Source organism: Podarcis muralis, chromosome 3, assembly GCF_964188315.1.
Source record: "Podarcis muralis chromosome 3, rPodMur119.hap1.1, whole genome shotgun sequence".
NCBI lineage: Eukaryota > Metazoa > Chordata > Lepidosauria > Squamata > Lacertidae > Podarcis > Podarcis muralis.
This window is the reverse complement of record NC_135657.1, coordinates 18,327,699-18,355,013: the sequence shown is the minus strand read 5'-3', so window position 1 is coordinate 18,355,013 and position 27,315 is coordinate 18,327,699. Positions and strand designations below refer to the sequence as shown.

General features: G+C 43.7%; 1 protein-coding gene across 1 annotated transcript; it reads left to right on the top strand.

The window, feature by feature from the left end:
* The first annotated feature begins 9,458 nt into the window (after positions 1–9,458).
* Positions 9,459–26,666, top strand: PEX6 (peroxisomal biogenesis factor 6). Its single transcript, XM_028724905.2, has 17 exons — positions 9,459–10,418; positions 12,218–12,381; positions 13,587–13,670; positions 14,163–14,265; positions 14,759–14,895; positions 15,535–15,646; positions 16,664–16,872; positions 17,174–17,366; positions 18,104–18,180; positions 19,083–19,215; positions 20,600–20,805; positions 20,889–20,950; positions 21,058–21,166; positions 22,701–22,817; positions 23,734–23,811; positions 24,995–25,134; positions 26,161–26,666. Exons 1-17 carry the CDS (start codon positions 9,519–9,521, stop codon positions 26,292–26,294), a joined length of 2,958 nt encoding a protein of 985 aa, XP_028580738.2. The 5' UTR covers positions 9,459–9,518; the 3' UTR covers positions 26,295–26,666.
* Positions 26,667–27,315: the final 649 nt, after the last annotated feature.

Genomic DNA, 27,315 nt, shown 5'->3' with positions numbered 1-27,315 from the left:
GGGGTGAGGGCGGGGGGCTGCCGGATTATGGATATAGGTCACCATGGCTGCTTCGAATAAGTTGGAAGGGGTGTGGGTGCCGCGACTGGGCGCCCTTTTGTGAAATAAGGGACCGACTGGGGGAGTGCAGCGTGCAGGCCTTTCTTTCTGTGTGTGTCTCTTTTCTGTGTCATTGTCAAGGAGAAACGCCGATGGAGAAGGCAACCCCACGAAGTGAAAGGTTGCCGTGAATGAAGCTGCTCCCAAAGAATGGCAACTGCATTGCAGTTATAATTCTTTGCACATGCACACACACACACACACTTAAAAAGTGCCAGCCATTATTAATGTTTCGGTCGCTGCTCCTTCAAGTACGAGGTTCTGCTATTATATGAAGCGGCAAAAAATTTAAAAAAATAAAATTCAACAATAGGAGGAACCGTAAAACAGATTTTAAAATAATAATAACAATTGAAGACTGTTCTAGGAAAATGGGGGTTATACAGCCCAACTCCTAATCAAGATCCACAATCGGTCAGAGAAAATAAAATTGAGAGAGGACCGGAACAATAATTCAGGACCTATTTAAAATTTCAGAACCACATGAGAGAGTTTTAAGTGCTGCTTAACATTCCTGTTGAAACTGATGGGGCTTAAGTTAGCTTAGGTTTGGCTGCTTTGTGCCCAACTTTGTCAGGAAAGAATGAAAGTGAAAACAAAAAGGCTGAAAACCTAAACACAACGGACTAGAAGTGAGTTGGGTACAGTATTTAGCTCTGAGCTCCTTGGAGAAAAGAGAATATAAACTGTAACAATCAAGAATACTTAAGATCCACAATCCACTATCCTAATGCAGTTAAAGACATTTCCAGTGGATCCAGATAGGAATGCAAACGTGGGTGCCCCAACAAAGCAAGGCTGCAATCCAATTGCCGCTTAACCTGGGAGTAAGTCCCACTAAAAACAATGTGACTTGCTTCTGAGGGGAGACAGAAAGACTTGCACTGTATTGTCTGATCAATATCTAGGACAGGGCAATAAAAAAATATTCATCTAAAAAAAATTGAACCATTTTCCAGGAAAATATTCTGAAATATGTAGTGACAACATAACAAACTTTAAAACTCCCAGTAACCTTAAAATAGTATGTACAAACTGCAGCAAGTTGCCCAGTACAATAATAAAACATAATATAATCAGAAGAAAACAGCACCACTGTTTTAGCAGCTCAGTTAAAAGCATTCCATAAAAGCAGCAATGAACAAGTGTGTCTTCAAGCAAGGACTGCTTAAAAACCTGTAGAGCGTTGGCACAGCTTTGCTACAAAAAATGGCTTATGGGCCTGGAGCTTTTTGGGGGGGGGGGGGGATATTATCCAAGGAGGAACATGGTAAGAGTTTTATAAAATGATGGAGAAAGTGAATAAACTTATTCCTCCATCCCTGTGAAAATAGAGTAAAATGTGCAGCCTAGGTGCAAGCTGTACTGAATTCAGTGGGGTATGGTAACATCTTAAAATGTGCATAGGTGCATTGCTAATTTCAGGAATTTTAAAAATGACTTATTTGTACAATGCTTAATTAATTGAGGGAATTAATTGCCGACAGATGCGATGATATACACTAGCATAGATGGCTTTATTTAGAATTAGATGAATCAATGTTCATAAGTTTATCAATGGCTACTAGTCACGAGAGGTGCATAGAAGTTTCCTAGAAGCAACCTAAGGAGCAATTACCGGTAGCTTCATCATACCCAACTTAAGAGCTTCGCAGGGATGTTTGAATGGGTCCTGTCAAAATGCCTTTAGATGGGCCTCAAACCAGGACTCTTCAGCATACTTACCAGGAAGAAAATATGGCATTTACTTTTCTATAAATATGCTTAAAACTGGATGTAGGTCTGACCCAGCAAACCAACTATCCTATGGAGCACAAGTTCCATTCAGGTGGTCCACAGAAATATTGTGGAAGAGTTTAGGGTATCTGCACTTGGTTTATTTGTTCCTGATAGTGGAAATTTAGGCCATTTTGACACAGGCTAGATTTATAAAATAGGGCACCAAAGCCCTGGTTTAGGATCTGTGATTTTTATAACAGTACCAATTTCCCCCATGAAATCTACCAGTTAAAGGCAACCTTCTCAGTGCCCCAGCCTGGGGCTGTGATTTTCACAATATAGTGATAGTATTGACAATAATGTTAGTGCTGAAGGGGGGGGGGAGTTTGGTAAGTGGTCAGCCGAGACCCCCCAACAATTTTGAATTATCTGTGTAGGAAAGGGATTTAAGAACTGCTGGTTTAGTTCTCAAGCTCTCAAACTGAAAGGAGGGAGGACATAAAGCTTTTATTGTACTTCATACCAATCTGCTAGCCGGATTTCAACCAAACAAAATGACAATTCTTGATAAGGTGTTTTTAAACAAAACCCCCCCCCCACAAAAAAACCCTAAATGTTTAGATTATTTTTGAAGAGATACATAAACAAGCAGAGCAATATAAAACAAACATCAGCAATCATACTGCAGTAAGGATACAAAATAAACACTGGGTGATCATCAGCAAACTCTTATATCAGAACTAAAATGAAGAGATCAGGAGATCATTATCAGGACTTTCAATAAAGAAAATGTGTTTCTCATTTTTTGCTTTAGTTTTTTTGTTCTCTAACCCAAAGACCAACGGTGCCTTGGAACTGGATCAAGCCAGATAGATTTCTGGGAATCAGTTGGAAGGTTTAGACCACTTCGTTAGACCACATAGGTCATAAATGGGTACCATGTACCATCAAACAGGCCCTTTTTATTTCATTCCCCTTAGCTGTCTGTCTGTTGCATTCAGCCAGTTTTTCTCCCACTGCCAGATTCCAGGCCTTTGCCACCAATTGATAATAAGGTATGATAACGCAAATGTATCACAATCTCTAAGCACGCAGCCCTTAATAAATAAATAAATAAATAAGGATTGAAGGTCTTGTAAATGGCTTTCTGCGTTGTTTCAAGGAATATGGACATGCATGTGAGACTAGGGTCCATCAGAATAAGTTGCTTATCTATTCAAGGAAAGAAAATACAAACAGAAACCTATGGGCAAGACTGGCCATAGTAAAGCAGTTGCCAGAACTGACAATCTGTACCTCCTGTCTGGCTCTTTTCCCAGCAGTTGTGAACTCCATTGGGAAGGTGCTCTCTGTGCTCTGAACTCTTCGTGCCCTTGAAGTCAAAGGAGGAGGGAATTAAAGTACAGTAGGACCAGCAGGCTCCTGTCCGTGGCTGGGGAAACCCAGCCAGAAGGGTGGGGTATAAATCAAAACCATCATCGTTATTATTTGTTGTTATTAATCTGTTGCAGCCTCAGTCCTCATCTGCAGCTGCCTGTCCTACACCTGCAGTGCTGTCTGACTCTTCTTCCTCTCTCTCACTCAAGCCGGTTGCTTGTTCAGCATCCAACCATTCTGCCCTACCCGTCATCCTCTGACCTGTCTTAGTGCTCCACAACCACTACCTTGGTTCCGAGCCTTCCGCTGCTGCTGCTGCTGCTGCTGCTGCTGCTGAAGAAGAAGAGTTTGGATTTAATATCCCATTTTATCAGTACCCTTAGGAGTCTCAAAGCGGCTAACATTCTCCTTTCCCTTCCTCCCCCACAACAAACACTCTGTAAGGTGAGTGAGACTGAGAGACTTCAAAGAAGTGTGACTAGCCCAAGGTCACCCAGCAGCTGCATGTGGAGGAGCGGAGACGCAAACCTGGTTCACCAGATTATGAGACTGCTGCTCTTAACCACTACACCACACTGGCTCCCAGTGATGAGGCTTCTCTGGTTCTCCCAACACCCCTAGAGCCCATTTTGAGGGGTGCAGGGGGAAGAGAGGAGGAAAAGCCCTATTGTGCAAGTGGAAGTCCTGCATGGCTTCCATTGATGAGGGAATCCTACCCTTTGGTTCTAGTAGATATTTAAATGAGGTTTTAGATAGGGGGATTCATCCTGATGTGTCATCCCAGGACGGTGTCTGTGTCATAAAGTAGTCACGTTTATTTGCTAAAAACTCGTGGTCAACACAAAAATATGGGCATAATCAACCAGAGAGAGACATATAAGTACAGGTGATCCCCAGCACCTGTTTTACCCCATTTTGTAAGCTACATTTTAGTCTGATCTGATTGGTTAAGAAACTTTAAATATGTTACTGTATGTATATCAATCAACTAGTGTACCTGAAGGAGCTACCCCTCCCCCATAGTTTGGCCTGGACACTGAGGTCCCGCTCAGTGGCCTTCTGGCAGTTCCCTCACAGTGAGAACTGAAGTTACAGAGAACTAAGCAGAGAGCCTTCTCAGCAGTTGCACCCACCCTGTGGAACGCCCTCCCATCAGATGTCAAAGAGATAAAACAATTATATGACTTTTCGCAGACATCTGAAGGCAACCCTGTTTTGAGAAGCTTTTAATTTTGTTGTGCCCTTTCATATTTTGTTGGAAGTCACCCAGAGTGGCTGGAGCAACCTGGTCAGATGGGTGGGTTACAATAAATACCTACTGTATCTTCATTTCCTACTGACCAATAAAGAAACAAGAATCTCTTTAAAAAAACTATCCCAAGAGGATTACATAGGGAACAATACAACACACAGTGAACAGTATCTTCCACCTCTCCCCGGCCACCCATGTCCAAACCATGATTTTCAGATATTGCATTATATTTCCCCCTCTAAATATCCTGTGATATAGGGTTAGGATCTCAAAGCAGAAAATACTTTCCTCGTTACGCCAACATAAAACTTTAAAAAACTGTAAATTGATCATATCAGACTGAACAAAATAATAAAACGTTTCAGAAAAGGGCAACTAAAATAACCAGGAAGTGGAGCAATTTGTCTTATGAGGAAAGGTTGCAGCATTTGGAACTTTTTTCTTTTTTTTGGTTTAGAGTAAGAGGTGGCATAACAGAAGTTTATACAATTTTGCACGGCATGGAAAAAGTAGACAAAGAAAAGCTTCTCTCTCATAACACTAGGATTTATGGACATCCAATGAAGCTAAGGGACGCGGGTGGCGCTGTGGGTAAATCCTCAGCGCCTAGGACTTGCCGATCGCATGGTCGGCGGTTCGAATCCCCGCGGCGGAGTGCGCTCCCGTCGTTCGGTCCCAGCGCCTGCCAACCTAGCAGTTCGAAAGCACCCCCGGGTGCAAGCAGATAAATAGGGACCGCTTACCAGCGGGAAGGTGACAGCGCTGGCTATAGAGTGAGATGAGCGCACAACCCTAGAGTCTGTCAAGACTGGCCCGTACGGGCAGGGGTAACTTTACCTTTACCTTTTAATGAAGCTAAATGTGGGAAAATTCAGGACAAATAAATTCTTCTTCATGGATCACCGAGTTAAAACTTTAACTTTAAAAGACATCTGAAGGCAGCTCTGTTTAGGGAAATATTTAATATTTAATGCTGTATTGTTTTAAACACTCGATTGGAAGCCACCCAGAGTGCCTGGGGAAACTTAGCCAGATGGGCGGGGTATAAATAAATTATTATTATTATTATTACAGTGGTACCTCAGGTTAAGTACTTAATTCGTTCCGGAGGTCCGTACTTAACCGGAAACTGTTCTTAACCTGAAGCACCACTTTAGCTAATGGGGCCTCCTGCTGCTGCCGTGCCGCCAGAGCACGATTTCTGTTCTCATCCTGAAGCAAAGTTCTTAACCTGAAGCACTATTTCTGGGTTAGCGGAGTATGTAACCTGAAGCGTATGTAACCTGAAGTGTATGTAACCTGAGGTACCACTGTATAATGAGTGAAGCAGTGACAGCCGCCAACTTGGGTGATTTAAAAAAATAAGGATCGGACAAATTCATGGCGGAGAAGACTATCAATGTCTACTGTTAATGATGGTTGTGCTTTATCTCCACAGTTAAGATGCAGCAATGCTTCTGAATACCAGTTGCTGGAAACTGCAGGAGCAGAGAGTGCTTTTGTGCTTGGGTCCTGCTTGTGTGAGAACAGGATGCTGGACCTAGCAGGGCTCTTATAAAATGAAAAAGGCCCTACTCTTTATTTTGAGCTACAGGAGTAGCTCAATAAGCATAAAGGAGTAGCCTTATAAGCATAAAGAACCAGCCTGTGCTTCACTTTGTCAGCCCAGTTCTATTGGAAATTTGCTCCAAGTTGGGGTTGTTGTTTTCTTTCTCTTTCTTTTTCCCCTTTTAAGTATTTAAACCAGTACAAATGGAAAAACAACATGAACTCTGGACAATACTGAAGAAAAGCCAACCTAAAATCTTACCATGGAAATAAGGACTGCCGCGTGGTAGGTTCCATAATGACCTCAATTAGACATTTTGGATAGTTTCCAGTTTCACAATATTTGACCAACCCCCACTGGCAGACCGTTAGACATCTGCTCTTTTATTTTTGTCCTGCTCTGTTTTGTGAAGATTTCCACCTCCTTTATTTCCTTCAATTTGGCATCACTACGTATTCTAGCTTTCCTTCCCCTTCCAATTTAAAATAATGATGTTTGGGAAGCAAAGTGGCAAATGTTGCTTCTTGCCAAGACTTGACATGACGTACTGAGCAATAATAGATGGAGCACTGAAGGGAATGGATACACAGAGCAATGTAGACAGCTCAGCAGGCCACAGAATACCTTAACTGAGTGTAAATGGCTTTGGCTGCTGTCCACAGCCCTTCCAAAAATACTTGCACCTGAATGGCCTTATTTCCTTGGATGGATCCTCAGCTTTAGCCTCCGGCATTCTAATAAGAAATGGTGTCAACCTTTTGTTCAGTTTGCCTGGGGCTGGGATGGGGAACCTCTGGCCCTCCAGATGCTGTTGAACTACAACTCCCATCATCCCTGTCCATTGGCTATGTTAACTTGCAATGATGAAATATGGATTTCAACAGTATCTGGAAGGTTGCTGATTCTGTCCCCCTCCCAGCACAGAGAAGGAATGCAGTGGGGAAAGCAAAACAATGTACATGTTACAGTAGGAAGAAAGAAGGAAGTGCTTGAACATGGGAAAATCTGAAGCAAGGGAGGTAGCAATTGATTTGTTCCCTGCACATCCTTTGAGGACCTTAAGGCAGCATACACTTCTCTCATTTTATTCTTAAAGCAACCCTCTGAGGCAGGTTAAGCAGAGAGATGGTGATTCAACCCAGATTTTTGCAGTTTGGGGCGAGGCTTAGTTACACAACACAATGGTTTTGTCATAATTATTCATACTTCCCACTGTCTCAAGGACTAAGACGTTCCAGGACAACCTTACAGAATAATGTCTATTGTTGGGAAAGGGCGTACAGGAAACCTGTGGCATTTAAAAAAACCAAAAACAACAACAACCCTATATATTTATTTACAATTGCCTAGGTTGATCAGGTGGGCAGCAAGTAGGGACACAGGTGGGCTCTACTAATTCTAAAGCAGCATCAGTCCACAGAAGAAACAGCAGCTCCCCTGGAGCTCTCTTTGGCCAGATTCAAACTGCACATATACCGGTATTTTCCTTTTTAGTCCTGGATATACAAGTACATGAGGCTTCAGTTACATTCAGCACCTGGTTTTAGATATTCATGATGGTTCAATGATGAGCACAAAGGGCAATTATTGGCTTTTATGGTTGCAGTCCTATGGAAACTTACATGCTTGTATGTCTCATTGAAATATGGGGCTTACCGCTGAGAAATTATGTACAGGATCAGGCCGCATTGCAAAATACAATAAAAGCATTCAGTTCTGATTCCATAAACAATTCACCGGTATTCTCTGCCATTAACAGCAGCATTTCACAGGGATTCAGGTTTGATTCAACTATTTTTGATTCCACTATTGCTAGGAGTTTTAGTTTGCCTATCCCCAGCTCAGCTCTTTAAATAACTGCAGGAAACTCTTACAGTGTTGTTGTGGGAAAAACATTTGGAGAAGGAGGTGTTTTGGAGTGTGTGGCATACCGGACTAAGGTAAGTTTAGTCCATTATCATTTAAAACAGGATCAAGTTAAGCATATATAGCAATATTTATAAATTAAAAATAAAACTCTGGAAAGAAGATGCCAAGTGCTGCTCCCCACTGTAAATTTGTTGTTGTTGTTTAGTCGTGTCCGACTCTTCGTGACCCCATGGACCAGAGCACACCAGTCTTCCACTGCCTCCCGCAGTTTGGTCAAACTCATGCTGGTAGCTTCAAGAACACTGTCCAACCATCTCTTCCTCTGTCGTCCCCTTCTCCTTGTGCCCTCCATCTTTCCCAGCATCAGGGTCTTTTCCAGGGAGTCTTCTCTTCTCATGAGGTGGCCAAAGTACTGGAGCCTCAGCTTCAGGACCTGTCCTTCCAGTGAGCACTCAGGGCTGATTTCCTTATGAATGGATCAGTTTGATCTTCTTGCAGTCCATGGGACTCTCAAGAGTCTCCTCCAGCACCACAATTCAATTCTTCGGCGATCAGCCTTCTTTATGGTCCAGCTCTCACTTCCATACATCACTACTGGGAAAATCATGGCTTTAACTATACGGACCTTTGTTGGCAAGGTGATTGCCACAGGCATCTATCTCTAATAGCCTTAGGTAAAGGTAAAGGTACCCCTGCCCATACGGGCCAGTCTTGGCAGACTCTAGGGTTGTGCGCTCATCTCACTCTATAGGCCGGGAGCCAGTGCTGTCCGCAGACACTTCCGGGCTGATTTCCTTAAGAATGGAGAGGTTTGATCTTCTTGCAGTCCATGGGACTCTCAAGAGTCTCCTCCAGCACCATAATTCAAAAGCATCAGTTCTTTGGCGATCAGCCTTCTTTATGGTCCATACACCAATCTATAAATACCAGTCTAGCGCTACTGAAAAGCCATCAACTTAACAAAAAACCTTAAACAAGAATTTGCTCTTGTTGCATAAAATGCACTTTTCTTTTCCACACTGAGTGAAGGGGTGACCCTTTTAATTCCAAGGGCCACATTCTTGGATGAGCAACTTCCTGAAGGCTGCACACCAGTGGTGAGCAAGACCAGAGGCAAAAGTGGGCAGATCAATGGATGGGGTTTTTCCCTTTCTACAAGGGGCCACGTCCCAAGCACACAAGTGTCAGGTTTCTACCTGCCCTCTCTGCCCATCCAAGCAAGCAAACAGAAATTGGCATGGTTCAAGGACGCCTTCCAAACAGCCAAAGCCACTTAAGGGTCTAGAGCAGGGCCTGTGGCTTAGGAAGAGGACACGACCTAGGAAGAACCCTGAGGACCCCTAAACCCCTTTTATTTACATGGTGGCTGTGCTCTGCCTCCACGGTCGGGAGGCAGAAATGCTTCTGAGCGACAGCTGCTGGAAACCGCGGAAAGGGGAGAGCGCTCTTGTGCGTCCGCCGTGAGCCCACCCCTGCCAGCGGCGCCACTCTACCCGCTCGTATCTCTAGTTATCCGCACGTCTACTTTCTCATTGGGCGTTTTCTAAACTAGGACCGGAAGTGCCCGCGAAGGGGCGTTTCTTCCTGCGCCTCTCTCTCTCTCTCTGTGGTCCTCCCGGGAAGCTTCCCCCTCGCCGCTCTGAGGGTCTCTCTATGGCGGCGGCGGTGCTGCGCAGCCTGGGCGACGCCGTCCCGCAGGACCTGCCCGCGGCCGCGGGGCTGCTGGTGGCCCCGGCCGACGGGCAATGGGCCTCGGTGGCGGCGGCGGCCTCGGCGGGAGGTCCTCTGGTGTTGGCCGTCCGCCCGGCGGGGTCTGAGGCGCAGCCGGTGCTGCTGTGCGCGGCGCTGCTGGAGGCCGAGGCGGCCTCGGAGCCGGAGCTGTGGCTGGGCCGGGCCTTCCTGAGGCAGCTGGGCCTGGCGGCGGGGAGCCGCGTGCGGGTCTGGCCCGTGAGGAGGCCGCCGTTGCTAGGCTGGGTGTTGCTAGGGGCGGCGGGGGCGGGGCGGGCTCCGCGACCCGCCGCCGCCTCGGGCTCCAGCGTCCTGGTGCGGCGCGGGGAGACGCTGCCGGGCTCGGGGCTGCTGGTGCTGGAGGCCCGGCCGGCCCTGCAAGGGCTGCTGGGCGCCGGCACCCGCTTGGCCGTGACTGAACTGAGGGGCGGCGGCGGCGGGGAGAGCCGGGAGCGGAGCGGGGAGCCGCCGCCGCTGGTGTCTGCGTGGGCGCACGGCGGGGAGCGGCTGGTGAAGGCGGAGCGGGGCCACGCAGCCCTGTGGGGAGGCGAGGCCGGCGAGACCCTGTGGGTGACCCGCGGCGGCCTGCGCAGCCTGGGCCTTTTCCACGGGGAGTGGGTGTCCGTGTCGAGGCCGGAAGGCGGCTCCCGCCACTTGGCCACCGTGCGAGCCCTCGACCCCCGGTGGTACTTCTCCCTCGCCGAGGACAGGCGACGCCGAGCCGCCGAGGAGGACGCCTTTCCGCACGAGAGGGCGCTGCTCCCCGCCACCTTGGCCTTCAACCTGTCCTGCGACCCTCTGGAAGGCGCGCTCCTTAAAATCCAGGTGGGTGGCACCTGTGCGGAGTGAGGCGCCCAGCTGGGAAAACAGGTGCTGAGCGTGGGAAGTTGCCTCGCACCATGTAGGGCAGCTTTCAAACTAGCACGGTTCTTCCTGCTGGGACTGGGAAGAAGAGAAGAAGAGGAGTTTGGATTTGATATCCGGCCTTTCACTCCCCTTCAGGAGTCTCAAAGCGGCTAACAATCTCCTTTTCCTCCCCCCCCCCCAATAAACACTCCGTGAGGTGAGTGAGGCTGAGAGACTTCAGAGAAGTATGACTAGCCCAAGGTCACCCAGCAGGTGGGTGCGACTCCCAGATGTTTCAGCAGGCAAAACTAAGGGCTACAGACTTTTTACCAAATGAATGCCCACCTCACACATCTGGGAACTGAATGCAAGACCTCCTGTTTGGAGGGAGAATAATGCCCGTAAATCTGGCCAATGCCACCCCCGCAAGGGTAAAGTTATCTTATCCCCTTTGGTGTGGCTTGTTTGGTATGTGGAAATTGGACTAGTAGCAGGATGGGGCTTGTCTGCAATAGAGTTGTGGTTATATAAGGAAAAAGTGTGGCTGCGTACCTTTGTGTCAAATGCCATAGAGCAAGAAGAGGTAGTTGCCACATCAGGATTACAGCAGTAGTGTAGGTCTATAGCATCTGTGAAGAGTCTTTAGTTATCTGTGGAACCTAGCCTATATTGTAAAAGATGTGCTTAGCAGAAAGACTCCTTAATGCATAGCATGCTAACTTTTAAGCTAGTTAGGGCTCAGTAGGGTCTTAGCTTCAATACTGGGGTGGGTTGAGGGAAGCTGCAGGTCTTTGCTATAGCACTGTTGTTAACAGCAATGAGGATTAAAAGTGAAAGGCAAGATCATGAGTTTGTCATGACAGCATGCAAAGATTGTTGTGAAGATGTTGTGGTGGACTTTGATTCTACAGTTAGAGATGAACTGAGAGTCTCTAAAGTGGAAGTTTGGGAACTTCTGAAGTGCAGCATGGGGAGGATCTCTATCTGTATACAATTTTAAAAATCTTGTGTGATTATGCCAGTGTATAGACCCAATGGTAACAGGCGTGTGACTGCTTGGGTAAAGTTAGTTCTGTATTCAGGATTGCATAACAATCGCTCATCTTTATCTCCTTTCCACTTTTATGAACTTCATTGAGCTTTATCTTGCATTTAGAGATGGTGTTTCCCCTTCAGATACGTCATTCCTTTCTTACTTGATTTATACATTGAAAATTTCACCCTTAACTCCAGGCTGGAATGCTTTTGGAAAAACTACCACCCCCTAGTTGTATATTCAGAATTACCAACAGAGATTGGAGCTCCTGTTCCATACACATATGTACTGAATGAATGAAAACATCTGCCACTGAGTTAGTCAAAGAAGCAATCTTGCTGTGTGGCACCTTAAAAAATTAACAAACTTATTGTGGCATAAGCTTTCCTAGACTGGAGTAAACTAATCACATGTATTAAGAATTATCAGGAAACTGGCAGGTATGGATACTCATATTTGTAAGGCAGAGGGTGAAAATGTAGGCAGTGAAGTTAGCGGGGAATGAAATGGAACAATTACAGACTGTAACAATGATGTTAAAGCGGGAATAATGAAATTAAAAGGTTTAAAACACCTTTGTGACTGGAAAATTGGGTTTTCTCTAACCTATTATGGGATGGGAAAAATTAGGCCTGGTACTCAAAGGTTACTGTAGTTAAAAAAGATTGTTCTGTCCTAATCTCCTAGTTGTTAATTTTGTGTAGTGGAATTAAAATGGAATAGGGTTGTTTGTCCTCCGTAGAGATATGGGGAAGCTGCTGGTGCGCAGGAGTTAAAAGGAAGTCGGTCCTTGCTATCTGTGCCACCCTTTGCCAAGGAGCTACACATAGAGATTGTGTCCTCACCAGCCTACAGCATCACAGGAGTATATGACCAAATTCTCTACCAACACTTTCAAACTCCCAGGTTAGCGTTTCAGTAAAGACAATAACTTAACCTCTGCATCCCTCTTTATGAGATCAAGGGATAATCTCATCACTGTGCTTCTTATTTACTGCATGAGCACACAATTAGCAGGACATGGGCTTGTTGCTCATGTGCCACATTTGAGAAGCTTGCTTAGGCATTTTAAACATTACAAGTGGACAAGTAAAGTATTGATTCTGGAAATATTTAGAATATCTGTCTTAAATCAGTGAAATATATTGGTTGTGCTAGCTGAGAGAACTCTTAAAAACGTTTGCAGTAGCATCTTAAGCCTGTCTTTGTGGGGTCTGTATGCCAAGTACATTTCACAGTAATTTCACAGAATCATAGAATTGTAGAGTTGGAAGGGATCCTGAGGGTCATCTAGTCCAACCCCCTCAACTTTCCTCTCTTATTCAGTGGCCAGTGGTGCTAATCACAGCTGAGAGTTGTGGTCCAAGATCTGGACTGAAAGCTGGTTAATGCAAAGTAACTCATAGAACATATTTCCAGTGAAAATTAAGCAAGCTCAGAACCTGATCTCTTTTAAACATGCTTTATAGACACACTCTTTAAAGGAATGGCCTTGGGAGAATGAAATGTGATGTTGGACCAAATTATCAGCTATTTTTTCAATGTTAATTGTAGTTTTATTTATTCATTGAATCTAATGAGATTTTATAGTTTTACCGTAATATTTTACTGATTGGTTTTTTTTAATGTGAATTGGTTTGTAAGACAATTGTCCTAAAAAGCAGTATAGATGTCTTTATAAACAAAAATAATGTAAGTAACAAATACCATGTTAAGGTTACAGTCCCCCACTATGTTTCATTCCCCCTCACTTTTTCTGTATGCTTTGTAACAAATTGATTTAAATATGATTTTAACAGGCAAGTTATATATTACTGCATTTGTGCAGAAAGGTTTCTCCTTCTGGTGATTCCTTTTTCACACCAAATGCTGGCGGTACAGTGAAGAGGCCTCTGTTGTTGAGGCCTACAAGTTCATTCAGCACTTTCTGTTCATGACAAAAATTGAAATTGCTAGTTAGACCACATATCTGTCTGCCGCAGGGTATTAAACACTTGAAATATTTCTGATGGCCTCCCTTGCTTCTTTTCGGACTATTGCATTGTCACACAGATTTTTCTCCCTTCCTTTAGTTTGATAACACATGTATCACCATGACTGTTTTGTTGCAGGCTAGTCCAGGAGGAAGATATTCTGTGTATTCCAACAGTCGGGCATCCTGAGTTCTTAGAAGGAAATTCAGATAAGTTCTTTAGGTATGTTTTCCATTTTGTTAAAGCTAACTGATCTGTCATTTTGCAGTTATCAGTCTGCTTACTAAAAAATCTGATTGAAGTAGCCTCTATTGGTTTGGGTTAAATGCCTAGAGAGAGCTATCCTGGAAAATCAGAAGCTTGTTTACCCTGGATTGATGGTACCATTATTATAGTCTTGCAGATTGTGGCTTTATACCTAAGGAAGTCCTGTGATGTTAGGGGCTGTTCTTTAATTTCAGAAAATGGTAAATGCTGGTGTTTTTGGAGAAAAATAGCAATTGAGGAAAAAATCCATAGAACTACCTAAAGCTTGTGCTTTTGCAAAGTATATTTTTACATATAAATACTCCAGTTATTTTCTATTGATTCCTCATTTAACCAATGCATTTGGTGCTGGAATTTTAGCCTGTTTGCTCTTCAGACAGGGCGGGGTATAAATAAAATTTATTATTATTATTATTATTATTATTATTATTATTATTATTCATTCAGATGGCCAGACCTCTACTTCAAGGTAAAAAAGATAGTAGCAGCAGACGAAAAAGAGCAGAGCCTGGGGTACCTGGCCGACACTCAGAACACGTCTTTATTTCTGGTAAGGTTTAAAAAGTGTTTTAGGTAAATAGCATATTCTAGTGCTGACATCAGAGCTCTTGAGTATAATAAATATAAAAGTATAAATAATGGTTAGGGCATTGCATACAAAATTCAGAGAGAGATGTAATGTTGAAGTGGAACACATTTATCCCAACTTTTTAACACCTGTTTTCCTTAGCTGCAAAACAGGAAAAAAATATTTCTCTTCTATTAAAATGTGGTAGGACTTCCAGGGACCTGATCAGTCATTTAAACAGCTACCTTTGCTCTAAAGCAGTGATGGCCAAACTTGGCCTTCCAGCTGTTTTTGGGACTACAATTCCCACAATTCCCACAATCCCTGACCATTGGTCCTGTTAACTAGGGATGATGGGAGTTGTAGTCCCAAACAGCTGGAGGTCCAAGTTTGGCCATCACTGCTCTAAAGGGTATTTGAGTGATTTAAGAAGACATACTCATATCAGGTAATTATCATTTCCCGTTTTTTGTAGGTTGGTTCAACAAACAGCGCTGTCCCATCTTTCCCGTCTCAAAATGCTGATGGGTTTTGGAATAGTTTATCTCCTGCTGGACTCTGCAACATAGTGAAACAGCTTTGTGATATTCTTGGGCCACACTTACACAGTAGGTAAGTCAGCTGACTCGACCTAATTCTACCACATAATACATTGCTGCAGATAGCTTTGGGGGCTGGGTCTGTGCTGCATGTGGCTGTTGCCATTTACTGATAGATTTTGGGAATTCAGTATTATTACTTTGGTTATGGGGTGGTAGGATTTTTCTGGTTCTGAACCATGCCACATTTAAGTGGTGTTCATTCAAGGTGCTCCTGTGACAGTGGATCCTGAAATCAATTTCTCATTGAACCTTTGGGACCTCACATTGTGAGTTTATAACAACAACAACAACAATTCTTTTTACAACAACAACAACAACAACAACAGATAATTATTTTTATTATTTATACCCCACCCAACTAGCTGGGTTTCCCCAGCCACTCTGGGCAGCTTACAGCATATATTAAAACATAATAAAGCATCAGACATTAAAAACTTCCTGATACAAGGCTGCCTTCAGATGTCTTCTAAAAGTTATATAGTTCTTTATCTTCGTGACATCTGGAGGGTGTTCCACAGGGAGGGTGCCACTACTGAGAAGGCCCTCTGCCCGGTTCCCCGTTTGGTTATGTGGTTGTGCTGCAGACTCCCTCTTTTGCTTTCTTCTTTTGTAATACTAATTAATGAAGTTGCTGGTTTTTGTGTTCTAGGGGGACTCTACTAAATGGAGCTGGAAGCATTCTTCTTTCAGGACCCAGTGGTGTGGGGAAACTGACAGCTGTCAGAGCTGCCTGTAGCCGCCTCAATCTCCATTTGTTCAAGGTAGTTTGTCTGAGCCTTCCATTTGATTTTTTATGTCATTTAACATCTGGAAAATGGCCTTGAAATAATACAGTGCTACTTACAAATAGCAATGTTCTCTTTTTGCTTTTGTGACCCCCAAATTGCCACTCGGGCACAGTGGAGAAAAGTGGTTTCTCCATAGAGAACTTCTGGCATTGCATATTCCTTCTTCACCCTACATCTGTCCTCTTTCCCTCTTAGCTGAGGGTGAATTGTATTTGTCTCTTGCCCCTTCCAATTTGGGCATCTTACCTGAATGCAGAGTGCCTCTGCTGGTGGGAGTGCTTACAAGGAATAATAGGGGTTTTATAATTTCCTTATAAAGGATACTTCTTTCTAAATGCATGCATCTCTGAAATAAGAGGCAGTTTTGGACTTCTGGGTCTTCTCTCAAAACTCCCACCTTCAGAGGATCAGGACATGTTTATCCACCAATTGATGACACCGCACTGTAGCTCTGTGCTGCTTCCACTGCTTTTTCTTCCCTATGAAGGCATTTTTTAAATCAAGTATTCCATTTGTTTGAAATCTTGCTTTAGCATAGGGAAAACAACAGGACACTGTTTCTATAGCCTTAAAAAATTAAAATTAGCCCTATCTGTAATATTGTTCTTCAACTGCTGGGTTGTATCAGTTGAGAGGCCACCAAATTGTATTTGTCTTTAATTTTCGTGAAAGTTCTATACCAATCATAAGAAAGCAACAATCTGAAAGTGGTAAGATGGGAGGAAGCCTGATACAGCTTTTCTTTCCCATATAGGATAGTCTGCACTTGCTAAAATTCTCCCATCCTCACACCTGTTAAAGATGTCTACAGGAAAATGGTGGGCATGTACAGTTGTAAAAGAGGTTATTGTATGGTTGTAGGTTAAAAATGTGTCCAAGGAATAAACTAGTCTAGATCAGCAGAATCTGCAGCCATTTTCCCTGCATGTATTCTTCAGATATTTTTGCAATGCAGTCCTCAACATATCTTTGTCCCCTGGCTTCCTGTAGGTGGATTGTGTTAGTTTGTGTGGTGACACCAGTGGATCCACAGAAGCAAAACTGCATGCTGCGTTCTCACAGGCTGAGGTCTATAGCCCTTGTGTCCTGCTAATGAAAGATATAGAGCTGCTGGGAAGAGATCGTGATGGACTTGGGGAGGACTCCCGAGTAATTCTTGCATTACGGCACCTTCTCCTGGACAGAGAGGCAAGTACTAGGTATGGATCGTCACACAAGGATTTTCTGGTGTTTTGTTTCTGAAGGATGGCTATCACTATGGTGTGCCTGATTCTACAACCTAGCAGTCAATTGAGTAGTTCTTCTCTGGCTGTGTGATATTGAAATTTTGGATCACTGCTCTAAAAAACACACGGTGTGTTATCAATATAGAGTGGGGCCTTCTTTATATTCTAACTGCGATTTTCACATAAGCACTTAAGAAGAGCCCTGCTGGATCCAGCATTGTGTTCTCAACCCTGACTGAAGTATTCATGGCTCATCTGTGTATTTTCTCACTAGTTATCCTGTCCTGGTAGTAGGAACAACGACCAGGCTTGGGAATGTCCCTACAGACTTGCAGACGGCTTTCCTTCATGACCTGAAAATCGAAGCACCGTCTGAGGAGCAGAGGAAGGCCATTCTAAGCATGCTGACAGAGGGCTTGCCTTTGGGAAAAGAAGTGAGCCTGACTAAGCTAGCCCGGCAAAGCGCGGTGAGTTGCATCCCAAACGGCAGGACAGCCTAGTCAATGTTACAAGGGGAGCTTAGTTGCCACAGTGTGTGATTCCTTCTTGTGCTGAAGGATCACCTTGCAGTAGGAAAGAACAACCAGGCCATTGGTCCCTTTTAGCCTAGTGTTGTCTGGCAGCAGCTCTCCATGGTTCCAGACCAGGGCCTCTCCCTGCCCTAGCTAGAGACATTGAGGATTAAACCTAGGACCTTCTTATGCAAAGCCAATGCTCTGCCACTGAGCTGCAGCCCTTCCCAGGAATTGCTTCTTTTTTATGCAAGCAGCATGACCCAAATAGGAATACAGAGTGCTGGATCTCACTACTTTAGGCCCCAAGTCAGAATCCCTGGAAAAGACTTAGTAAATCTACAGTATGTAAACTGTGAATGTGGTCAAGCTCATGTAGCTATTGGAGTTGAGTTGAGTTCTCGCCTATGGATAGCCAGTATTACACAAATATAGGTATCTTGGTTGCCTTCGCTAGGAGGGCTTGGAAGCCCTTGCAAACCAATAGAAACCAGCCTGCAGTAGCATTCTCCATTACTTCAGTGGTGTACTCACATAGCTTGAGGGAATGGGTGCAGGAGGATTTCCCCAGATTTTTCTGTATAGAGAAGTATACCTCTTCATCCTTATCCTTAAGGGGTCTTATTTCAGAATGCTTTCTCTGCTTGCCTTGGGAATTGCTCCACTACTAGCATCTTGTTCCATGTTTGCAGGGCTTCGTTCTGGGAGACTTCTGCACTTTGCTTTCCCACAGCAGCCGTGCAGCCTGTGCAAGGATCCAGAATTCAAGGTACTGGAGGAGACTTTTTGGTGATTTGTAAGCCTTCAAGTGATCACTGCAAATGTTTTATACACTTTGGAAGATGAGATTTAGGTTTCCTAACTGTGGATGGGATAAGGGAGGCATGCCAGTTTGTGATCTTCAAGACCTGAGGTGCCAGGAGTCAGGAGGGAATAGCACAAGGAGCAAGTACAAAGAGTCTACCCGCTCCAGTTTGCGTGTTTCCATGGGGTGGTGGCTTAGTAAAATGACTGAAAAGAATTGTATTTGGAAGCTTACTGTGGCAGCATTTGATAGAGCCCCAATGACTCTTAAGACTTTTTGGTGAAAGTATGTTGGGATAGAGAATCCCCACCCCCACAGGAACCTTTTATCTTTCTGTTTTGCACTGTTCCTCTTCCCTGCTTCCAACCATAGTTCCTTCGCCTACTGCCTCTTTGGAGCAATTTCTCAGCTTAAATAGGGCAACTTCATTCCTTTTCACTATACTATCCCTGATGGTATCGGAGCCAGTCAGATTGGGCTGCAAGGCAATGTCAGTGAAGGGGAAATGAAGCTACTTTGCTCTCGCTCTTAAGGCCTGATTGAGCCTTAGTCATCAAAGCTCATCTGAGAGCAATATAGTGTAGAGCGATAACATCCTGCTCAGATGCGCATTTGACTTTGTGCCTGACTTCTCAGTGATTATTTCATTTCTGCAGTACAGCAGAACCTGATTGTCAGGGCTCTCAAACACCTTTGTGGCGCAGCTGGTTGGTGTGCCCTGCAAATGATCAAAATTGAGGGCACCTGTCTTTGGCACATCAGCACCCAGCTCAGCCCTGTAATTTGGAGACCTGTGGTCCAATTAACTTTTTATTATTATCAAGATTGCAGAAAACAGTTTGCTGTTTCTGTTTCCACTTTGCCAGCTTCCTGGGGGGACTGAGTGAGGAGGAAGAGCATGATTTTTGTGCTGCAGGCTTCCCTCTTCTAGCAGAAGATTTTGGTGTTGCACTGGATAAGCTGCATGATGCTCATTCGCAAGCAATAGGAGCTCCAAAGGTACGACTAATAAGAAGCTTGATTTTAAAAAACCCCACAAACCACCCTCTGAGATCTCATGCAACTCTCTGCTACCATTAAGTGGAGAATGTCATCATCGCCTCTTGCTCCAATGACTAAACCATACTAACTAGATAGCTCAGTGCTTATGCAATCTTTCAGAAATTTTATTCATAAAATTTTAGTCATAATCACAATTGAGGGTGTACATTAGTTTAAAATCAATAGAATATCCAGTCATAAATGTTAAAAACATAATAAAGAAGTAGGGAGGGAGCAACACTTATCAAAGCTTAGACAAAATAATTTAGTAGTAATCTGTAAATTTTCCAGTGTAAAAACCCCCAAACTTTTCTCCTTTCACTAACAATTGCAGGGCCAAATAGAACTGCCCCCCAGTAGGAAATTCCAGAGAGATGGTGTCTAAAATGTTGATGTCCTTGGGAAGGAAGAACAAAATAAAATATTTATTACCACTATTATTAGTACTATTAACTGGGAAAAGCTGTGTAATCATGCAGATCTTACTATATTAAAATACAGGAATCTTCTGCTTCCTTTTCGGACAGGGGTTGTGGAACACATTAATTGATACTCAGCCTTAGACCACTTTAAGGCTCAAGGAAATCTACATAATCCCGTTTTAACATTCTGATATTGTTGGAGCTAATGAATGGGCAACATAAATGAGTCTTGCAAGCCCTCATAACAGAGAAAATCTAATTGTACCACACTGGAAAGGCAGCTCTCTGCCAACAATTGCACTGTGGACTTGGGACCTTACTGTGTTTTTGATCTTTGAACATGCAACAGTTTGAACATAGACAACAGCTTCCAGATATAGACAAGGACATTTGGTCCATGTACACTGAAATCTATTTTTTGTGATTGAGTCTGTTGTAAAGTAGTGAATAACCAGATTTTTATGTCTGGAGCAACTTTATGAGCCAGAAAGTGTTTGAAAAATTCCAATCAGAACTGTAAGCCCCCCTCTTCCTCGTCATCCTTTACCTATGATTTGGTGTTATATAAATGAATTAATAATGCATTGTCAATACATGAAATAAGCAGCAGGGCTTCACCTTTTGATATTAAGGTGTAAGTGGGTATGTAAGGGAGAAGAGCTACTAAAGGTAGCTAAAGTGCGGTTAAGGGTGCAACTGGATGATTCCAGATGAGACCAGTCTTCACTTGTCCCTTGGAGCAGGAGGAGGATGCTGTGAGAGCGGTGGCAGTCGCTGGATGGGGCAGAGGGGAGTGTTGTGGTCTCAAGGGGTTTATGGGACTGTGTCTCAAGAGCACCGTAAGAAAAAAGTGCAAGTCTTGGTTTACGAAATAGGGTTGTAGACTTGCCAAGAGTTGCAAGGTTGTCCTGTCGCTGCAGATACCTTCTGTCTTCTGGCAAGATGTTGGTGGGCTCCAGGAAGTGAAGAAGGAGATCTTGGACACCATTCAGCTTCCTCTGGAACACCCAGAGCTACTATCTTTAGGTCTTCACCGCTCTGGCCTTCTGCTCTATGGCCCTCCTGGAACAGGGAAAACGTTGCTAGCAAAAGCTGTGGCAACTGAATGCACCATGACTTTTCTCAGGTGGGCATTGTGTCAGAAAGGGATAAGGGGAGCCTTGGGGCGCAGAGCTCAGGATAACCAGCCCTGTCTTTTCTCTTTCCCAGTGTGAAGGGCCCGGAGCTCATCAACATGTACGTTGGGCAGAGTGAAGAGAATGTGCGTGAAGGTTAGTGTGGAGCTCCAACGTGGAGCAGAGGAATGCATTTTGTATGCTGCTGGCTTTAGCGTGACTCCGCAAGATGCACATTAATTTATTTCCCTCTCTCTCATCAGTGTTTGCAAGAGCCAGGGCAGCTGCTCCCTGCATTATCTTTTTTGATGAACTTGATTCCTTGGCACCCAATCGTGGGCGAAGTGGAGACTCCGGTGGTGTAATGGACCGGTGAGTGCCACTTGTCAGCTGCTGTTAAGGAATGCTGAAGCGTAAGCATCCTGCTGTGGCAAACTCCGTGCAAACTCTTGATTTTCTTTATCCATGCTTGGTATAATGATCCAGGCAGGCCGGAAGTATCTGCATGTGTTCCATAAAAACTGGACTCCCACTGTCAAATGTATAAACACTAAAAAGGCTGGGGTGCCCCACTCCCTGATGGCACACAGGTTGTCTTTGGTCCCTGAACCTTAGCTTTGATGAGCCTATTTTTTTCTGCACCGGGGCTTAGTTCTAGAACATAGAAAGAGTGAAAATAAATTTTATCGAAAATCTTAATATCCCACCTTTCTATGTGGGATATTCAAGGCAGCTGCTAATGTTAATGCAGCAATCTTTTTGTATTTTGATGTAATAGAACAAAAAGCAAATCCTGCAACCAAGGTTAACTTCAACAAAATCTCTCTCTCTCTCTCTCTCTCTCTCTATATATATATATATATAAAGCACTAGCAAAATATGACTGCAGCTCTGGATCCCAGCTAAAAACTGCCTTCACAGGCATACCAACTGCCCTGGGTATTTGATGCCTAATACCTGCCTAGGCATTTGGTGCTTCAAAGCTTGCACTAGCTGCCCTTATGCTATCGGGCCAAGTTTTTATATTGATATGGAAGGCCCTCAACAACTGGTGTCCAGGATACCATGAGCACCACCTGATTCCTTCTATCCCTGCCCAGTCTGTCCCCATGACTTAGATGCATGGCTCATACCTGCCAGGTGCCCAGGTGCCCATTTCTGTCAAAACTCACTCCCGGCTGAGATCAGATAGATTTCCTCCCAGCTGAACTTCTGGCAATTGGTGTAGACCTTTTTTATATCCGCTTGCATTTAAGTTTCCTTATTTTTAATGGTTAATTTAAACTGATTTTATCTTTTTATATCTTTTGCAACCTTACTGTACACCACTTATACGGTGTTAAGCAGTATATAACACAAAATGATAAAAATCTCCAGTTTGGCTCTAGCACTAACCAAATGTTGGTTTGTTCTGTCACGTGAAGCAGAATAGAACTCAGTCATTGAACAAGAAGAATACGGCAATGGTCAGATGAGAAATTTGTAGAGCAGGGTGAATCTTTAAGATTCTTAGAATTGATGTCTGCCTCTTGTGAGAAGCAGGACCTTACAGTTCTAGAGAGATATAGGAAGATACTGGATTTTGCCAATCTTCCAAGACATGATGCTCTTTCTGTGAGAAGAAAAGTTCTATATTTGATTCTTACTTCACTCTGCAAAGGTAGTGACTTGCTTGTACATCCCCTTTGCCCTACCTTGTCTGTTAAGAACTGTTTCATTTAAGGCAAGTAGTTTTTCTCTCAGTGGTGCATAGCAACTAGTACAGTAATACTTTTGAGCTTAGCTTGGTCATACCTATCTGAACCAGTGCTTTGTGTATGTACTGTTTGGAGTAATGAGTTGACTTGCTCAATGGCTGCAGTAGGATTTGTGGCATTTAAAAATGTTTTCTTTTCCCCCTTGGTAGAGTGGTCTCTCAGCTACTAGCAGAACTTGATGGACTTCATTCTTCTCGAGACGTCTTCGTTATTGGAGCTACAAACAGACCTGATCTTCTAGATTCAGCATTGCTCCGGCCAGGCAGGTATGATTCTCACTATTATTGGCTTTACTTACACACACACAGCACATGTATATACGTGGCACTTTACAAAGAACAGGTATAACAGATCCCTGGCTCTTAAAATCTAAAATATAGACAGGGAAGCAAAAGATGTGATTACTTCATTTGTATGAACCGTGGCTTAGTTACAGTAGAGACAAGGACAAAGTTAGATTAGTGTAGTATCCTAACTCCCCACTCCCTCACTTGTTCCATGTATTTTAAAGCAAGTTAAGTTGTAAAGCACTAAGAGAGGTTGCCTGACCCTTCTGTTCTGTTTGTGTTGCATTTTTGGCAGACAAATCCTTTGTCCAAAGTGAGGTCTTGAAGTGCTTTCCTGTGAAAAATAACAATTTGTTGCTTCTTCCTTGCCTATTTGGTGCTGGATGCATTCATTTGCTCTAATGTAGCGCAATAGTTTTCAAAGGTTTCCCCCTGTAGACCACTTGAAAATTGCTGGAGGTCTTGGCAGACAACTTAATAAAATTTGCTAACATTTTAAAGTACCAACATCACTCTAAAAACAGGTGGAAATCATGGGACACAGCAGGGTACCAAAAAGGGCCCCTTTAACTTCTATGGAAAATGAATAAGACCTCCCCTGTGGGCCCTAGGCAAGAGCCCTAGTCAAAATAGCCCCCATCTTCATTGTAGAAGGTATCAGTTATGTACAGAGCCAAGTGCAGGCTTTCTTGAAGTTTGCACTTTTTTCTTCTTTTCTTTGCACGCTGTGAGCAGAGATACTTGGAGAATGTCTGCTGTACTGAATTAAAAGCTCCACAGCCTAACAATAGAAGTGTGTTCTCAGATCTTCTTGGGGTTGTGTGTGTTTTCTGAATAGCATGTATGTATGTTGAACAACTGCACTTTGTCTCTTTATTGTCTGTTTCCCTGGCAGATTTGATAAATTGGTCTATGTGGGTATAAATGAAGACCGAGACTCTCAGCTGCAAGTACTAAATGCTATCACCAGAAAGTGAGTGCCTGCCATAAAATAAAAGTAGCGACAAAGGGAAAGCCCTGTGGTTCCTAATATTTCATGGCCTCAGTATTCCTTGTATATAGCTGTTCTTTCCACAGGGGAAGAGAAGTCTGTGCAAAGTGGTACCTCCACTCCTACAAGCAGCTAAGTACAACTGCAACTTGCTGCTTTGCATTCAGAAGATCTTTCACATCATGGGCTGCAAGATTGTGAACAGGTGCTGTCCTTGTGCAGTCCCTTCTGCTCTTGAGCATGAGGCTTATTTGATTGCTTCCCGTTTTAAGCAAACCAATTTACTGTAACAAATGCATGAAGGATAAGGCTATGTTCTACCCGTACTGTTGGAAGCATCATGCCTCTGCATTCCAGTTGCTGGGAATTAAAAGATGCTGTGTTTAGGTCCTGCTCTGTGGGCTTTCCATAGGCATCTCGGTGGCCATTGTGAGAATGGGATGGGCCTTTGGCTTGATCCGGAAGGGTTGTCTTATACTCTTTATGGAGTGGTGAAACAGCAGAACTGCAGTATAGGTTAAAACTGGATAACAGCCTCGGCTGATTTGGGCTTGATAGCTTAGCCCACTGCATCAGCATCTCCTTTTGCTGCTTTTGTTAAAAGAAAAGTAGAGCAGATCACCTTGCGCTATGAAGTGTCTGATCTTAGAAAGCTGTGAATATTAAATTGGCTGCGAATCTTCCCAAGAGATGTGTGTGCTCTGAATGATAGGCGGACACATTATTGTGAGACTGATAATTCTCATTTGGTGTTTGCCACATGAGGCCTGGAGAGCTCAGTTGGCCAGAGCATGGTGCTAATAATGCCAAGGTTGCAGGTTTGATCCCTGTTTGGGACAGCTGCATGTTCCTGAATTGCAGGGAGTCCCAAACTTGGCTGTCTAGTTGTTTTTGGACTACATTTCCCATTATCCCTGACCACTGGTCTTAGCTAGGGATGATGGGAATTGTAGTCCAAAAACAGCTAGAGATCCGAGTTTGGGAAACCCTGAACTAGATGATCCTCGGGGTGCCTTCCAACTCTACAATTCCATGATTCTATGATCACACTCATTTGAACCTGGGATTTTGGGTTATTCCTTTCTGTCCACAGCTCTCAGACGGGCTGCAGTCTAACAACAATCTTTCTTTGATACTAAGCCTTGGATATATTCTTCCTTGGTAGGTTTAAGCTGGATCCTTCCGTCAGTCTCCTTGGTATCCTTGACAAGTGTCCCGTACAGCTAACGGGAGCAGACATATATGCACTCTGCTCAGATGCCATGATGTCTGCTATCAAAAGAAAAGTGGCGTGGATAGAGGAAGGTAAGGAACCGGCATAGTTCAGCTAGATTCAAATCTAGTAAGAAAAATGCACAGCAGGCAGTTAAGACAGGATGATGGACAGGTTCTGGAAAGAGAAAAATGTTCTTCGTGGGCCATTGTTTCTTTGAAGCTAATTCAGTGAACAAGATAACTGAACTCTTTACTGTGTCTCCATCCATCTCCAGTGATGGGACAGAAAGGCAGAATACAAATATTTTAAATAAACATTTGATCAAGTGTTTGGCAAAACTATTACTGCTTTACGTCCTTCTGTTTGGACTTGCATATCAATAAGCAAAGATCAGTTCTAAATAGTGGAGTAGAAAATCGGATTGGTCTCAAGTCTCCAAATGAATGCCTCTGAGACACTTGGCAGACAGGGGTGTGTGCAATTGAGAGGAATTAGCAGGCATTAACTGGAAGGGTAAAATATTCCTTTGTTCTTGGGCTTCTTTTATGGGAATGATATATAGAAAATCTCCTTTTTACAGGCTGTAGTGTAATTTCAGACCTGAGGGTGGAATATATTATTTCCCCTGTGATGCGTCTCTCAGAATTTTCTGTATTGCTGCTACCTGTGCCACCCTTGGATCTGTTCTTGAGGCATTCTTTGGAAAATAGGTTGAGTTACTTGTGGGGGTCTAATTGTGCTATCTAGATTGGACTGAACTGACTTTGCATGAGGTGGGAACCTGTTAAACGCATATCTATGAGGGACTGGCATAAGTGGGTCTTGATTCAGCTGTTAGGATTCTGTCATTTGGTAAAACGTTGTGGAAATGAGATGTTGTCCAGTGCAAAGAATCAGTGCACTGTGAAAACTCTTAGGGAGAGTTTTGCAATTTGGAGCACTATTCATAGTTGTCCGAGTTTCTCTCTGCACTTGAAAGACTTGTAGAAGTTTTTGCATCTTTCCACTGCTCCCCACCCCATTTTGCATACCCAGGAACAGTTTGTGGGTGTGCAGCATCTGACGTGTCTAAAATGAATAACTTTTTTGGCAACCATTTTGCTCTTTTTCTCCAGGGCTAGACACAGAGACTTCAGACCTAACTCTAACCATGGAGGACTTTGTACAAGCTGCAACAAGGCTGCAGCCGTCTGTTTCCGAACCAGAACTGCTTAGATACAAACTAATCCAGCAGAGATTTGCTGCTTGATTAAGGATCCAGCAGGACCAGAAAGAAAGAGATACATATGGTTGGAACTGTATAATTCCATGGAATCTGGAAGAAATTTTTGATGTGTTGTTGTCGGTTCTGCTGGAGAAGTGAAAACAGTGGATTCCAATGGCCAGGTGAGTGAGAAAAACTGAAAATGGGATCTAGGCATGGAACTGAGACTATTGGCTGCTTAGCTGGGTAAGAACTCTCTCAAGCTAATCCTCAGGAGTTCTCAGCACCCTTGTGAAGTTCAGGTTTCTTGAACACCCAGTGGAAAACCTTTGGATGCTAATATTTGGGTGGTGGTGGTGGTGGTGCAGTGGCTGTGTCTAAGAATGGATAAATAAAAATCCTGTTTCTTTGCCAGAATGACGTAAATGCTCTTTAGTGCCTTTTATGAACTAAGATTTTCGGAGGGAGAAAGAGAAAACCACCAAAGCAGAGCAGAGCTCGCCTTCCTTCCTGTAGGGCACTCTGATGCTTAATGCAATCACATATTTAATTAAGTGTTTTGTAGAACTGGTCTTGTTCCCATGCTGGCTCCTTCACCATTTTGCCAAGTTTACGTAATCCTCCAATATAATATAATCTCATTGGTGTTTACAATTGTAGCAATAAGGTAAAATATTCCCATTTTTTATTGTTGAGGGGGAGAAGAGAGACTGATACCTTTGTACTCTTTGGCTTGCTGGACTTAACCTACCACTTCTGCATTTGCCAGGGGAAGGGATTCAGATCCCCTTTTTCCAGCTATGGAGCAAGGCAGCTCAGGCTGGCAGCCTAAAGTCTTGTGTAAAACTGCAGCAAAGTGTCCACAAACTTTTATTGCATGCCACAAGAACTCAAAAAAGCAGCTTTTATCATTCTTTTGAATTTCTTTGTCTGGCTGCTCATGTGATTAAACAGGAAATTGCATTCTGAACTAAACAAAGATTTCCAGACAGTTTCCCCCACATACAACACACTGTAATCAGTCATCCAGCCCTGAGGTTACCACTGTTTGTATCATTGCTGGCAA

What these genes read in the sequence shown, in the direction of transcription:
- PEX6 (XM_028724905.2), top strand. Translation starts at nt 9,519, where the DNA reads ATGGCGGCGGCGGTGCTGCGCAGCCTGGGCGACGCCGTCCCGCAGGAC. An exon ending in GGGCCACACTTACACAGTAG is followed by an intron (nt 14,896 to 15,534) that starts GTAAGTCAGCTG and finishes TTTGTGTTCTAG; the next exon opens with GGGGACTCTACTAAATGGAG. An exon ending in TCAATCTCCATTTGTTCAAG is followed by an intron (nt 15,647 to 16,663) that starts GTAGTTTGTCTG and finishes GGCTTCCTGTAG; the next exon opens with GTGGATTGTGTTAGTTTGTG.